The sequence below is a fragment of the Strongylocentrotus purpuratus genome, unplaced genomic scaffold, assembly GCF_000002235.5.
Source record: "Strongylocentrotus purpuratus isolate Spur 01 unplaced genomic scaffold, Spur_5.0 spur5_scaffold_15, whole genome shotgun sequence".
Classification (NCBI taxonomy): Eukaryota; Metazoa; Echinodermata; class Echinoidea; order Camarodonta; family Strongylocentrotidae; genus Strongylocentrotus; species Strongylocentrotus purpuratus.
In genome coordinates this window covers 35914933-35928894 of record NW_022145600.1, presented here as the reverse complement: position 1 = coordinate 35928894, position 13962 = coordinate 35914933, and the positions used below count along the sequence as shown (strand labels likewise).

The following is a 13962-nucleotide window of genomic DNA, read 5'->3' as shown; positions in this document are numbered from 1 at the left end:
AAAACAACAATTTGGTTCCATTATGTCACAAGCAATATAGGATAAGATTTTCAGTCAATATATGCCCTGCCCATGTCGTACAATGTTGGAATATATTTCATCTTCGTAAGACAATTTTTTTTTAAATTTTAAGTGTGGCAATTGTGTCTATGAATCTTTATCCTGTCATTATGTCATTGATTTAATGATTGAATTGACATAGAAGTGAATGCATTTCTGTACCACAGGGGAAAAAGAGTTGGGATGTATCATTTCTAGAAATGAACCAAATTAATTTGTAAACATTGAGTGAAGAAATCTGATTCATGTTAGGAATATGTAGTGTTTGAAGCATGGACATGATATGTGAAGTATATTGTCTTACTTACTACACTTGTGTTTTTTTTATTAAGGTGATTAAAGAGTCAAAATTAATGTGTTCTTTCTTTCTCTCTAAGAGGAGAAATGAATCAGTCCTCTGAGTTTTCATTCATTTTCAAGAGATTATGAGGTTTCTACTCATCTTTGAAATGATTTTCTTGATTTGTCATAGGTTTAGGGATAGAGTAACCAAGATGATCTATTATGATAGAGCTCCACACTAAAGAAAAGTTTCTTTGGGGTTTGTGAGTGATGATTGTGGCCCTTTGCTTCAGACCCCTTTGACATTTTGAAAGTTAATGAATCCATGTGTTCTCATTCCCCTGGCTCATAAAAGTGTCAAAAGGGGGAATAGTGAACATGTGCTGTAGATACAGAATTTAGATCGAGTTTCATTTCATTTTGAGGCTTATGAGAATGTAAATACACATACCAGTACATTTAAACTAATGTGAATTCTCCATAAGTGGTAAGTTCTGAATTAGAATAACATGGATATAAAGTCAAGGAGATGCTATGATTCCTTGAACCACACATATATTTATTTTCTGAGAATAGAATATCAAACAACTTCATGAGATATTGGTTTTCACAAATTCAGTTTTTATAACCTGCTTATGTCACAGTCTTAGGTCTTTACACATGCATAAATGTATGATATTTTCATTAACTGTAAATAATGTTTGTGTGTTTCACCAATTACATGTATTTGCTATGAGAAAGTGATGTCAATTAAAGTAATGCTTTGTAAGAAATGCATAGCTTGTGTTGTGTATGATATCTGGGTCGTGATGATAACAACTTGAGTTGTCAGTTGAATGTATATTGCTTTGAATTTGAAAGAAAAGTGAGCGGGGGCAAAGTTCAGAAAGAAAAAGATAGAGAAAGAAGACAATAGGGAAGGAGAAACAGATGGGAGACAGGGAACGCTAGAGATGAAAAGAGAGGGAGAAAAAGAGAAGTATAAGATGGGAAGAAGAAGAGATAGAGAAGGAGATATTAATAAGAAGGTGAGTACACAAGATAGGGTACACAGGTGGAAAAGAATATTCATTGCCCAAAACAATCAAAATATCCCAATTCTGCAAAATCCATCTATTTGTGCATTGTACATGTATGTATACCCGTACTCTACATTCTACAATAATTCTTCATATAAAAGACCCTCTTCCATAAAAGTAAAAAATTATAATAATAATAGTAATAATTCTGATAATCATTATAATAGTAATAATGGAAATAATAATAATCATTTATTCTATTTTGGAAATAATATTGGAAGGCATATGATTACCGTATATGGCATTTACATCATCTTGATTGGATTCCCAAATATTGAAGAGTTCAGCCATCTTCTCCCTTTACGACCAACGGGCTTGGGCATTTTTTTTCTTCTAATTTCTTGTTTTCTGAAAATAAATAATAGTAATTACTCTGCACTTTTTTTTTTAGTGTTGTTCATATTTTTAAAAAAAATTATATATTCCACCCCCTCCCCCCCCCCCTTAAAAAAAGATAGTCCAAAGATTTGCAAGTTCCAGGCAACAAAGGGAGATCATAAAATCAGAAATTATGGAATAACCAATAAAATGGTTTTGCCAACATAAATTTTGAATGGGTACACCCCCTCCCTAGGTAGTAGCGCCTACTTACTACATGTTTCTCTCATGAAGCGAAGGCAACTTACTTCATATGGTGGAAATAAGGGCTCACCTCATTGTTGTTTGAAGCTGTGTTTTTTTTCTTCAAAATTTTGAATAAAAAAATACATTATTGATATCCTTGCTGCAATGGAGAGAAGGGTAAGGTACGCTACTGTATGTGATAAAATCGGTCATGCAAGTAGGACAAATGATAGTATTAGTAGAATACAAATGAATGTAAGCACTTTATGGGTATTACTAATACCTCGTCATCATATGAGTGTACGCATCCCCAATCCCTGGGGAGGGGTCTGTCCTGCGACTAGTGTCACCATCGAGGGCAGTGTGGCAATTTCACTTGCAATGAATCGCAACTACTGGTGAGATTTCATAGAAAAGGAACAAAGAACGAAAACGAATAGAAGAAAGCTGATCAAAATGTATGAAGAAATTAAGGGAGGGGGTGGAGAAACATGACTTGAGAGAGGGGGAAGGAATGATAGTGATATAATATAGAAAATTAATATAACACATATGTTACAGTCATGGGGACAGGATGGGGCAACCTAATAAAAATAAAAAAATCATATTCTCTATGCTATATTTCTTCTCTTTCTCTGTCATCCCCGTCAGGACCTCCCCTTTCTTTTTACTCTCTCTCTCTGTCTCTCTCTCTCTCTATCTTTCTCCCTCCACTTAGATTCTAAATCCTTCATAAAACTTACAAACATTTTTCACAGTCCCAACTGGCATCTGAACAATAACTACAAGTAACATAAAACGCAGATAATCTTGAGAATACATGTTTAGTTTTTTCGTGGTGTTTACTATAACAAATGTTTACCTTTGTTAAAGAACATAGATATACATGTATCCATACACTTTTTCTGATCTTTGGCACAAATCATGGCATAAATAAATCTTCTTTATTTGTTCAGTAACCTCTTTACTTACAAAATAAATAACAAAAACAATTTTCGAAAGAAAGCAACTTTTTCTAGGCCTACTGCGTTTACCCAAGAAACACTTTTACGCACATAAATAAATATTTCAACTTTATAGCACACATTACAGCAGGGGCTTTGGAATACTTTTTTTTGGCAAACATCAATAAAGAAACTCATAAAGCTCCATCACTATTTAAACATGTCACCTGATTTGAGTTATATCAAATCAATACCAACATAATGAATATTGCATACTTGATACAAAACATTTTATCATAAATATTTGAGAGAAACAAAGAGAGGTAATGCATTGATCGAGGCTAAAACATTTATGAAATGTTTTTAGTACCTACGATTGATTCAGTTTAACAGTTAACAACTTAATTATATATACCCTTACCAAGTTTTGTCATTTTAGAGAACATATGTGAAAAATTGATTTGTCCTTATTCACGTTTCTTGAGAATGTAGAGTATCATATCTATAAGTATTCAACAAAGGCCTAATTCAGCCAGCCAACCTTTCATTCCTTAGTTAAGAATCTACACACAAAAACAAACATTAATTTACAGGGGGTATGAATAATTTAGTTATTAACTGTATGTACACGTTGTACTCCATCTATTAAAACATGATTACATCAACTTTTTTCATCAAGATTTTGATGAATACTGAGTATATTAAATATTTCTGACTTTCTACTTTTACACAACTTCTGTTGGTAAATTATCATTGAAACGCAAGGCAAACTTTCATATGAATACAATCAACATTTCAGATCAAATGAGTATAACTGATTGAAATAAACTTAGCAGTAAATGTGAAGAGCATTTGTGGCAAGACAGCTCAAAGCCAACAATAATATACAAATGTGGCAACGGAGCAGAAAAGGCAATTGGTCTTGTTTTAAAGTGGTTTCGACTGGAGTAGAATTCAAGTATTAATAAATAGCACTGGAAATGAATAAATTTCTCCATTAAGAAAATACACAAACCGAAACAAAATCAATGTTGACAACTTATCGGTGGTTTTAAGCACAAGAGGCAACTTCTCATATATTTTCTTATAACATAGCAAAGCAATAAGACAATCCTAGAAATTCCACAATTTGCTGAGAAATTGTCAAAATTTTGTTGCATTTCTTTAATCAATCACTGTGGTTAGGGACACAGGGCTTACTGTTAACTTTACCAAATCTAAATATTTCATCTGTAAATTAATCTAGATATAGGGCTCTCCCATTTTATGCTAAATGTATGAAGCATGAATCACTTTGTAAATCTGGATAAACATCACTGTTCATCTACACAAACAACACCTCTAATTTGTTACTTAGCAGCATGATTCTACATCCCACTTTAAACAAAAAACTATTTTTCCCGCATGATGTTTGAGAAGTATTTGTTGCAAATCAGTTTCTATTAGCATTTATAAAATTGATATTCAATAATTTCTGGTGATTGTGTTTTGGGGAATTTCACATGAATAGGTACAACAACAAAGAAAATGTAAATATCTAAGTGACAATGTCTTCACAGAGGATTACATTATACCCTACTTGATACTTACCAATACTGAAGAGGATTGTATGATCAGTACAAAATTACAAACCATGTATGTGTACTAAATTCATTAATTTTGATAATTTACAAAAGAAGACTTCTCCTTGTAAAAAAAAATGGTATCATAATAATGTTAAGCTCATATTTTCTCCTGCTCATTTGACACCCTGTATTGCAAATAGCAAAATAATAAGATACACACATTAAGGCTTTTTTTTCTTCAAGAGCTAAAATGCATGGTTTAAACCCTTAGTCCTAGCATCACACACATCTACAATCAACTTTATGATTCCCCTTTTTGCTTTGAAAAAAAAAACAAAAAAACAAAACTATAGAACCATCTTTTACAGTATGTATGTAGCTCATCATACAAAATGCTTACATCATAAATCCATATGATCTATCCTTTGGCTGGGCCAACTTGACAATTTCACTGAGGACTCATTAACTGCTTGCCATACAACGCATAAACCAGTGCACATCACTTGTTTTAGTTATAGATGGGTCGTAGCACTCGTAGGCCTTCTGGAAACGCTCCTTACTGATTCTTTAATTTTAACTTCTGCAGAGTGTCCGTCTTCTAAGAAGAACAGAAGCTCTTAGTTGCGACACATATTGACTGCTGAGGTAGTTTCCAGAAGTTGTTTCGAAGTATAGCACATCCTCTACGTGGTACATAAACACAATCCAAGATGACAGCGATTGAGGGTACTGCCGCAAGCACTTTGACAGCAGCTGGTCATCGTCGAGTTCCACATACAAAACAATGTCTGATTCTACATACACTAGCTTCAGTTTGATCCTTTTTATGATCGGTCAGAAAGTATAGTAAGCTAAGAAGTGTTTCTTATCAATATCATTTCAAATTCATTGCCTCTTGATAATGTACATTCCACTCAGAGGTATCATCCTGGGAGGCATGTCTACTGATCATCCACCCAAAGGCATCTCAAGGAATTCTTTCTTTGGATCATCTTCTGCACCGACACAGCTACCCATGAGTTGGATCACTGTAGATCACTGTCTCTTCACAAGGCTGGGGGCAGAAGGATACTGCTACATATGACAAGAAGCAATTAATGTGACCATAGGAGAAAGATGAATTGAAGACCCAGCCTTTCTCAATGGTCCAGAGGCAGTAACCAGTACAGTCTATATTACTTAGAGCTTTGTTGCCATAGGAGGTAGACGTCCTTTTCTCCTTGGTTAACATGCAGTTGGTGGTACTGTTATACTGGTGGGAGCACTGGTGACGTACCCATGATGTGACTTCTTAACTCCTTTGTTACGTTTGGCAGCACTTTCATCTGATTCATGTGCTCTGAATGCAATGGAATTGTTATTAAAAAAATGCAATGGAATTGTTATTAAAAAAAAAAACAATACAAAGCATTTGATCCTCTATTTACTTGTAGCAAAATGTTATCCTATATTCTCTTTATCTATCTATTTCACATTCATATAGTTTGATTAAAATACTGAATTGTAAGTTCAGTACATTCAAATATAGACATATGTTCAAGTTCAAATGAGGTTTTATTCATGACTTGTCAAAAAGTCCAAAAACTAAAAATGCAAGTTAACATCAAACATACAATCATATAAAAAGCATTCAAAAACATATGTACATATATATAAAGATAACAGACATATACTTGATTATCAGGATGTTTACTATGCAATATTCCACAATGACCCATGACAATCAGTTTTGGTTCTTAAACTCAAGATATCTTTAAAAGAATTACTAGTACCAACTAATGCCACAATGTGATCATTATGAAAACACTGGTTCTTATGCAAACCAGATTCTGGAGCCATTATCAAACCTTAACAAATTTCATCAATCAGCTGTTAACCCAAACTTTGTCTAACAGCCATTAAAAAAAATGTATAAAATTACAAAAACTGTAATCTACAAGAAAGGGGGTCCAGTTTTAAATTCTATCTGAAGGTCACTCGGTAACTGATATAACAATACTGATATAACAGCATATTCAAAATCTGGGCATTAGGATCCAAAGGCCCTTTCCATAATTACTAAGCCATCATGCTTGCGCGCCCTGAAGGTAAAAAGCTTATAGTCGCATTCGGACATGTATGACGGTATATCACTGATTAAGAAGAAAAAAAGGTGCAACAATGTGTAAATAATTGGTAAGTGGAGATGGAACAAAAGGAGCTGAGTGTTCTCAAGTGAGTTAGGATACAAAAATGTGAAGCACACTATGCTCTACATTTTTTTCTTCAATAGTTTTAATGAGATGGTTCACAGCATCATGTATAAAATAGTATGTATAAGGAATACTTTCACCAGCTGATCTACAGCGAAATCTGTTTAAAAAGACCACCCAAGGAAGACCAGGTGGTATAGGCAGGTGGTCTTTCTATACAGGTGGTTGCTATATAAACCAGGTTTGAATGTACTTACTTGAGCATTGTCTCAATGAAAGGAGAGATCTGTCCCCAGGAGTACTTGGTCAACTTCTTGAGTTGGTTTGTCCATGTGGGTGATAGCTGAAGACATATACGTGATGCTGCTATACAGATGGCTGCTATCAACGATGGTTGTAATGTAGAGAAGGTGTGATCTAACAATTCAAACAGAAACGAAACTTATTGTAAACCAAGAAACTTTCACAAGATCTGCAAGTGGTCAATATTTGCAAGAGGTTGTTGAGAGCTGGAGACACATGATGCTGCTATAAAGATCAAGGGTGATAGTGAGTACTAAAAAAAAAAAGGGGGTTTTTTTTCCCCCTCTACCACGCCCCCTTGAGTAAAAAAAAGAGAAGAGAATTCGCGGGGAAAAAAATGGCATCGAACAACATTCCCCCTTTTTGAGTAAAAAAATTGGGAAAAAAATTGGGGAAAAAATAGGGAAGAATAGAAAAAATAAATGAAAGATCTGGAATATTGGGATAAAATCAGGAAGAAAAAAAATTGGGTACCAAAAAAAAAAAAAAAAAAAAATTGGGAAGAATTTTTTTTTTTAAAATCAGGAAACCGATTTAAATCCGGTAATTAGGCCTGATATAGATGGCTGCAACTGAGGATGGGTTATTGTGGAGAAGGTGTAATCTGAACAGGTCAAACACAGAAAGAGTACAACAAAATTTGTGAGTGGTCAATATTTGCAACTGGTTCATGACATGTATCAGAACTTACACATCTTGTAATTATTTGAAAGGTTTCTGGCTCAAAAACAGCCCGAATACACAACAGATGATGGAAAGAAGAAAGAAACTAGATGGAATTTTGACTGCGCGCAGTCGAAAATGATGCCTCCGCCATAGAGCAATTTAAACAAGTTTGGAGTTTAAATCTCCAGTGGTTCTTGAGATATCATGATAACAATCTCAATGTATGGAATTTCATAAGTTGACCTCTGTGACCCTTGACCTTTGACCTACGTGCTCCAAAATCTAATCAGATTGTCTTCCTATGGTGATACACACTATCATTAAGTTTGAAGTTTAAATCTCCAGTGGTTCTTGAGATATTATGATATGGTGATACATACTATCATTAAGTTTGAAGTGAAAATTCTCCAGTGGTTCTTGAGATATCGCGATAACGATCTCAATGTATGGAATTTCATAAGTTGACCTCTGTGACCCTTGACCTTTGACCTACGTGCTCCAAAATCTATTCAGATTGTCTTCCTATGGTGATACACACTATCATTAAGTTTGAAGTTTAAATCTCCAGTGGTTCTTGAGATATTATGATAACAATCTCAATGTATGGAATTTCATAAGTTGACCTCTATGACCCTTGACCTTTGACCTACGTGCTCCAAAATGTAATCAGATTGTTTTCCTATAGTGATACACACTATCACTAAGTTTGAAGTTTAAATCTCCAGTGGTTCTTGAGATATCATGATAACAATCTCAATGTATGGAATTTCATAAGTTGACCTCTGTGACCCTTGACCTTTGACATACGTGCTCCAAAATCTAATCAGATCGTCTTCCTATGGTGATACATACTATCCTTAAGTTTGAAGTTTAAATCTCAAATGGTTCTTGAGATATCGCGCTAACAAACTCAATACAAGGAATTTCATAAGTTGACATCTGTGACCTGTGACCTTTGACCTACGTACTCCAAAATCTAATCAGATCGTCTTCCTATGGTGATAAATACTATTCCCGAATCTTAAGTTTAAATCTTAAATGGTTCTTGAGATATTGTGATAACGGTCAAACGGGACGGACGTACGGACGTACAGACGGACAACCCGAAAACATGATGCCTCCGGCACCACCTTCGGTGGCGGAGGCATAAAAACTAGATGGAACTTTGACTGCGTGCAGTCGAAAAATGATGCCTCCGTCATTGAGCAATTTTACAAACCAAAACAGAAGAAATTTTTCATATTCAAGTTCAAATGTAAACATTAAAAAGGTTCTCAGAATATCGTGACTACAAGCTATTTCTCATTTACATATACATGTATGACCCTTTGATCTTTGACCTCATGACCCCAAAATCTAATCAGTTCATTGCCTCAGCAAGATATATACATGTCCTGAGTTTTATGGTAATCTGTCCATCTGTTCTAATGATAATGTGATCACAAGCTATTTTTGCATACATAATGAGCCCTGTGACCTTTGACCTATGACCTTGTGACCCCAAAATCTAATCAATTATTTGGCTCTGCAGATACATACATGACCTAAGTTTGGCCGGAATCCATCAATCAGTTCTTGTGATAATGCGATCACAAGCTATTTTTGTATACATATTGAGTCCTTTGACCTTTGGCCTCGTAACCCCAAAATCTAATCAATTCATTGGCTCTGCAAGATACATACATGATCAAAGTAGGGCAGGAATCCATCGATCGGCTCTTGAGATAACGCAATTACAAGCTATTTTGCATACATAATGAGCCCTGTGATCTTTGACCTTTGACCCTGTGACCCCAAAATCTAATCAGTTCATTGGCTCTGCAAGTTACATACAAAGTTTGGTAGGAATCCACCAGTCTGTTCTTGAGATAACGCGATCAAGAGAACGGGACGTACGGTCGTACGGACAGACGGACAACTCGAAAACATAATGCCTCCGGCTACTTCGTAACTGAGGCATAAAAACATGTACTAAGGAAATCTTGCTGATTGAAAAAATAACTGACAAGAAAGAAAAAAAGATAAAGGTTTCTGCATCAAGAAAAAAGAAGGCTAAATGCTTGATTACCTTGTAAACTAATCTCAAGGAAATACTGTGCATATCTCTCCAGGTATATGGGTGCATCAAAGTTTGTGAGAGGTTTGCCTCCATGCAAATCATGCGGACCAACAGCATCCATTAAGAAGTAGTCCACAAAATGAAGTGACGTAGGCACCGAAATATTCCAGTCAAAGAAATCGAGGAGTAGAAGCTCCATTTGAAAGAATTCCTTCTTGGCCGTTTCATCGGTGTTGATCTGATTGGCAAGATTGGTCAGTTTGACCACTTTGATTTCCTTCTCTTCAAACTTGGCTGTGTACAAAAATAACAGATGGTGATCAGGTGATGGAAAGGACATTGTTTTTTAAGTTCAAGTAGTCCCTACTCAAGGTATGCATGAATTCAAAATCACATTCAGCACAATTAAGCACTAGATACCAGAGACTAATCAGTAAATAAAGAGACTTCATCTCATCCTCCATTTTTTATTAGACAACCCAATCTTTTCCAATTTTTTAAAAACAAGAATAGATTGTCCTTCAAATACAAAAATGGGTTCAAGAAAATATATACTGAATATTTATATCGAAATGGACAATGAAAACCATACAATCAAAATTTGTCTCAGTAAAATCTAATACTTGTAAACATCACATGGTTGGAAAAGTCATCAAAAATGGTCACCTTTAAGTGAACAAATGTATTTGATAACAGAAATTACTTAATACAATGAAAAGTTGAAGATATATTTTCTCAGTTGAAGGGCTGAGCTCATTTTCATTTACTTTTCGATCAGTGGGGTATTAGTTTGCATTAGCTTTAAAGCTCAGGCAGTGAATTAATGTGCATTTCAATTATTCTAAAGAACAGATGATGCTTACTTGCTATAAGAAGGCAGACAAGAGCTAGTCTCTGTAGATAAGCTTCTCCACTGACAGTAAACCTATCCATCGTCCGATCCAGGAGATAAACAGCTAGATGACGAGCTGGACTCTCAATATCCAAGTTCTCACTCACGATGGCTAGCCAGTCGACCAGGAACCGACGAAGGTTCAGCTGAGGGGATTTCCCTTGGAAGGGAAGGATGCGGCTCTCTTCATGGCACAGCGATGCATAGACCTCGCTTGCTAGCTCTGGGTCTTCATGCCACTGATCCAGATGAGCCATGGTACGGTGTTTGCGGTTGCCCTAATGAATAATCATGATGAAAATAATCAAATTGATAATCTTGGTTCTCTGTATTTACTACTGTATGTCATTCATATCTACAATGTAAGGTGCTCCAGTTGAGTCCATCATTCAGAGAATTTAGTTAGTCAAGAGACAAGAATGCTATTTCTATTTTGCTGCAAATTTGATTAAATCTAGACAGCATTTAGCAGAAAATAAAAGATGTCAGACTCAATGATCAGATTAGGAATAATTGTCTGGTATAAGGGGAATTCTTCAATAAAACTGACATTTGTCAATCTTCCCTCTGCCGTGGCATAGAGGCAGTCAGTGGAACCAGACGTAGTCTGAGTGGAACAACTACAGATTAATTAATGTCAATTATCACATTTAAAAAAAACCAATAACATTTCAAAAATAATGAGCACATCCTCTGGTCATCCCAGCATCAGCCAATGCTGATTTCAAAAGAAAACTTTACAGTTGCTGTCTCAACTGATCATGCACACATCGATAAATAAAAGGATAACAATTTGATCGAGAATCAAATTAAGACTTGGTAGGCCTTCTCGGTTGGTTGGTCCTCCAAAATACTTGTCTGAGTTTTAACTGGAGGTGCGGATAGGGTGGATTAATTTGTAGATGGGGGAGGGGGGACCGTCAGGATAATTTGGAATTTGACAGGGTCAGTGTGGGTGATAGTGTCCGGTTTGAGCTGGTTCCAAGTCATTTAGATCTGGATGAAATAGTCAGTAAAATGTTCTTGTGGATCGACACAACCTCGCTAATTTGCTGGGAATTTGGCATCAAGTTGTTTTTTAAAGCTTGAGAGAATTGTCACGGATGGGAGCTGGTTCCATTCTTAGCCCGCTTATTGCCCTTTTCTCGAAACCCTCATTAAGTTTAAGCAAGGCACACTTCTTTCTAATCCTACCTCCTTGGTTTAAGTTGGTGGACCACCTCCAGTCAAAACTGAATGATTAGACATGGAGTATTTTAGGAGGAATTGAATCCAAGACATCCCATACTCCATAAAATTAGAAACGTGTACGTACTACTAGCCTGTCTCCCCCCCCCCCCCCCACTCAGTGTTATTTAGGGTACGCATATGCTTGTTCCTTCTTTTTGAAAGCACCCCTTATCTGAGGACTGCCAACATTTCCGAACCCTTTCGCGGGCTTTTCCTGCATTGGAGACCCCCCTAAATCATGAAAAATGCTCAATATACCCCCCTTAAATCAGAATAATTTCTTAGGAGTCATAAGAGATGAGAGAAAAAAAGAAAAAACACCCCCTTTTTAAAGAAATCTCGGGGTGAAAATAAATAGATTCTACACCCCTTTTTTTTTACAATTCTCGGGCCGGATTTTGTTGCACGAAAATTACCCCTCTTAATACCGGACATTTTGGTAATTCACGCATGGTGTCCGTCTGTTCTCAGAGTGGGGGGGGGGGGCCGGGACTATACTAGTCATAATACCAGAGCTACCAAGTATCACGCATTTAATAGGCGTGACATCACGCATTTCGAGGGTCTGAAAATGCTCTCACGCACAACGCGCGTGCTAGGTTTTGAAAAAACGCTAGGGCCTATACCTTATAGGCTTATACGTGTGTTATACCCTCGCGCGAGCCGAATCATGAAAATGTCACGCATTGCCGATCTTTAAACTTGGCGTCTCTGTATTACTAGTATTAGGTCTAGTAGGGTCTAGGCCTATATAATGCCAGTGGTACTGGTGGCAGTGTATAACACACGTTTCAATGAGATGTCCCAGAATTTAGAATTCCTGTGGTTTCAAGAAACTGCTCCCACTGGAATACCTTGCGACGAATCTGTGACAAATGTGGACAAAACATCACTCGGCTTGGCCGCTTAGCGCTTACAATACAAACAAGCTCAGAAACTTTGCTAAACAAAGTCAAAATCAAATCTTACCCAGCTAGTTACCGTCTTTGTTTGAAATTGAAGTTTGATTTCGATCCAAACAAACTTTCAATTTATAGATCTAGATCTAAATGACTCCATCTCATCATAGCAGTAACATGAATTAAATAAAGAAGTCTAGCAGGTGAATTTTCCCAAGGCTTACCTGAGAATTGTCAAAAATAATGACGCTACTGCAGCAGTAAATGTGTCGACATTACAAAGGTGTCAGTGCAGTCGTAAAATTGCACACGTTGCGAGACCGAGGCTGCAACGAGGCAGGATCCCGGAGCTGAGATGGGCCAGCTGTTCGGCGGAGGCGTATTTGAAATCCCGCTCACCAAGAGTATCCTTCCAGAGACAGGCTGAAAGTTGACTTACCGTAACCTGCTGTCGTCGTGAATATTCATGAGACAATGAAATCGCGATGGCTATGGAGAGAGGTCTCGAGACGCATGCGCATTGGGCGATGCTGCGCTTCAGATGAAAGGAGGAGGGGCACAGTGCCCTATTTTGTCAAAAGGGAACCTTTCACTTAAAAAAAGTGCCCCTGTTCATTTTTTTAAGAAGATTTGTTTTATTCATTTCCGATAAATGCCCGTTTTCACTCTTGATAAATGACCATTCCCGATTTGTATGATTAAGCGGCTTGCCCCTTTTCTACCCCTTTGTATTCTTTTCCCCGCGTACAAATTGCAACAACATTAAATTATGGCTTAGCGCCTTATCTAGCTGCAAAGAACCGGGGTATAAATATTCTTTTTCGAATAGGTTTATATGTATATAAATGCTTCCATCTCCGCTAGCCGATTAAATCTAGGCAAGAACATTTCTCGACCCTAATTTGCATATAATTTGGGTGGGCTGTGCGAAGGACGTTCCTTGTCACTCTCTCTTTTCTTATAATTGTAAAATTTAGGATGTTGATTTCGACACGATAAGCCTCATTATTTTGTTAAATTAATAGTAACAGCGGTATATGATGAATTAGGACTATCACTGTCAAAAAAGCGATCGCAGGGAATGAGCGAAAATTTCCAATTGAATTACAGTTTTTGAACAAGTTCATTTATTTATTTCAAAGTTCAATAATTCATTATATAAGAACAAAAATCGAATGTTTTCTTTTCCGACTTTTTGATCATGGTTTCGGTGCCATATCATTTCTG

At 36.4% G+C, this 13962-nt stretch overlaps 2 protein-coding genes across 3 annotated transcripts in view; one reads left to right on the top strand and one right to left on the bottom strand.

Annotated features, from left to right (window-relative positions):
• The window catches only part of LOC584422 (DNA-directed RNA polymerase II subunit RPB2), a 26610-nt gene extending 25491 nt beyond the window's left edge, over nt 1-1119 (top strand). For both annotated transcript variants that reach the window (XM_030986340.1, XM_030986341.1), the window contains exon 24: nt 1-1119. This exon is cut by the window's left edge. The gene's annotated coding sequence lies outside the window, so the exon portion shown is untranslated.
• A 5816-nt stretch (nt 1120-6935) lies between these two features.
• LOC593718 (cyclin-J) lies at nt 6936-13255 on the bottom strand. Its single transcript, XM_030986338.1, has 4 exons — nt 12960-13255; nt 10578-10884; nt 9724-10008; nt 6936-7103 (listed from the first exon to the last, which is right to left on the bottom strand). Exons 2-4 carry the CDS (start codon nt 10861-10863, stop codon nt 6940-6942), a joined length of 735 nt encoding a protein of 244 aa, XP_030842198.1. The 5' UTR covers nt 10864-10884; nt 12960-13255; the 3' UTR covers nt 6936-6939.
• Between the last annotated feature and the right edge of the window lie 707 nt (nt 13256-13962).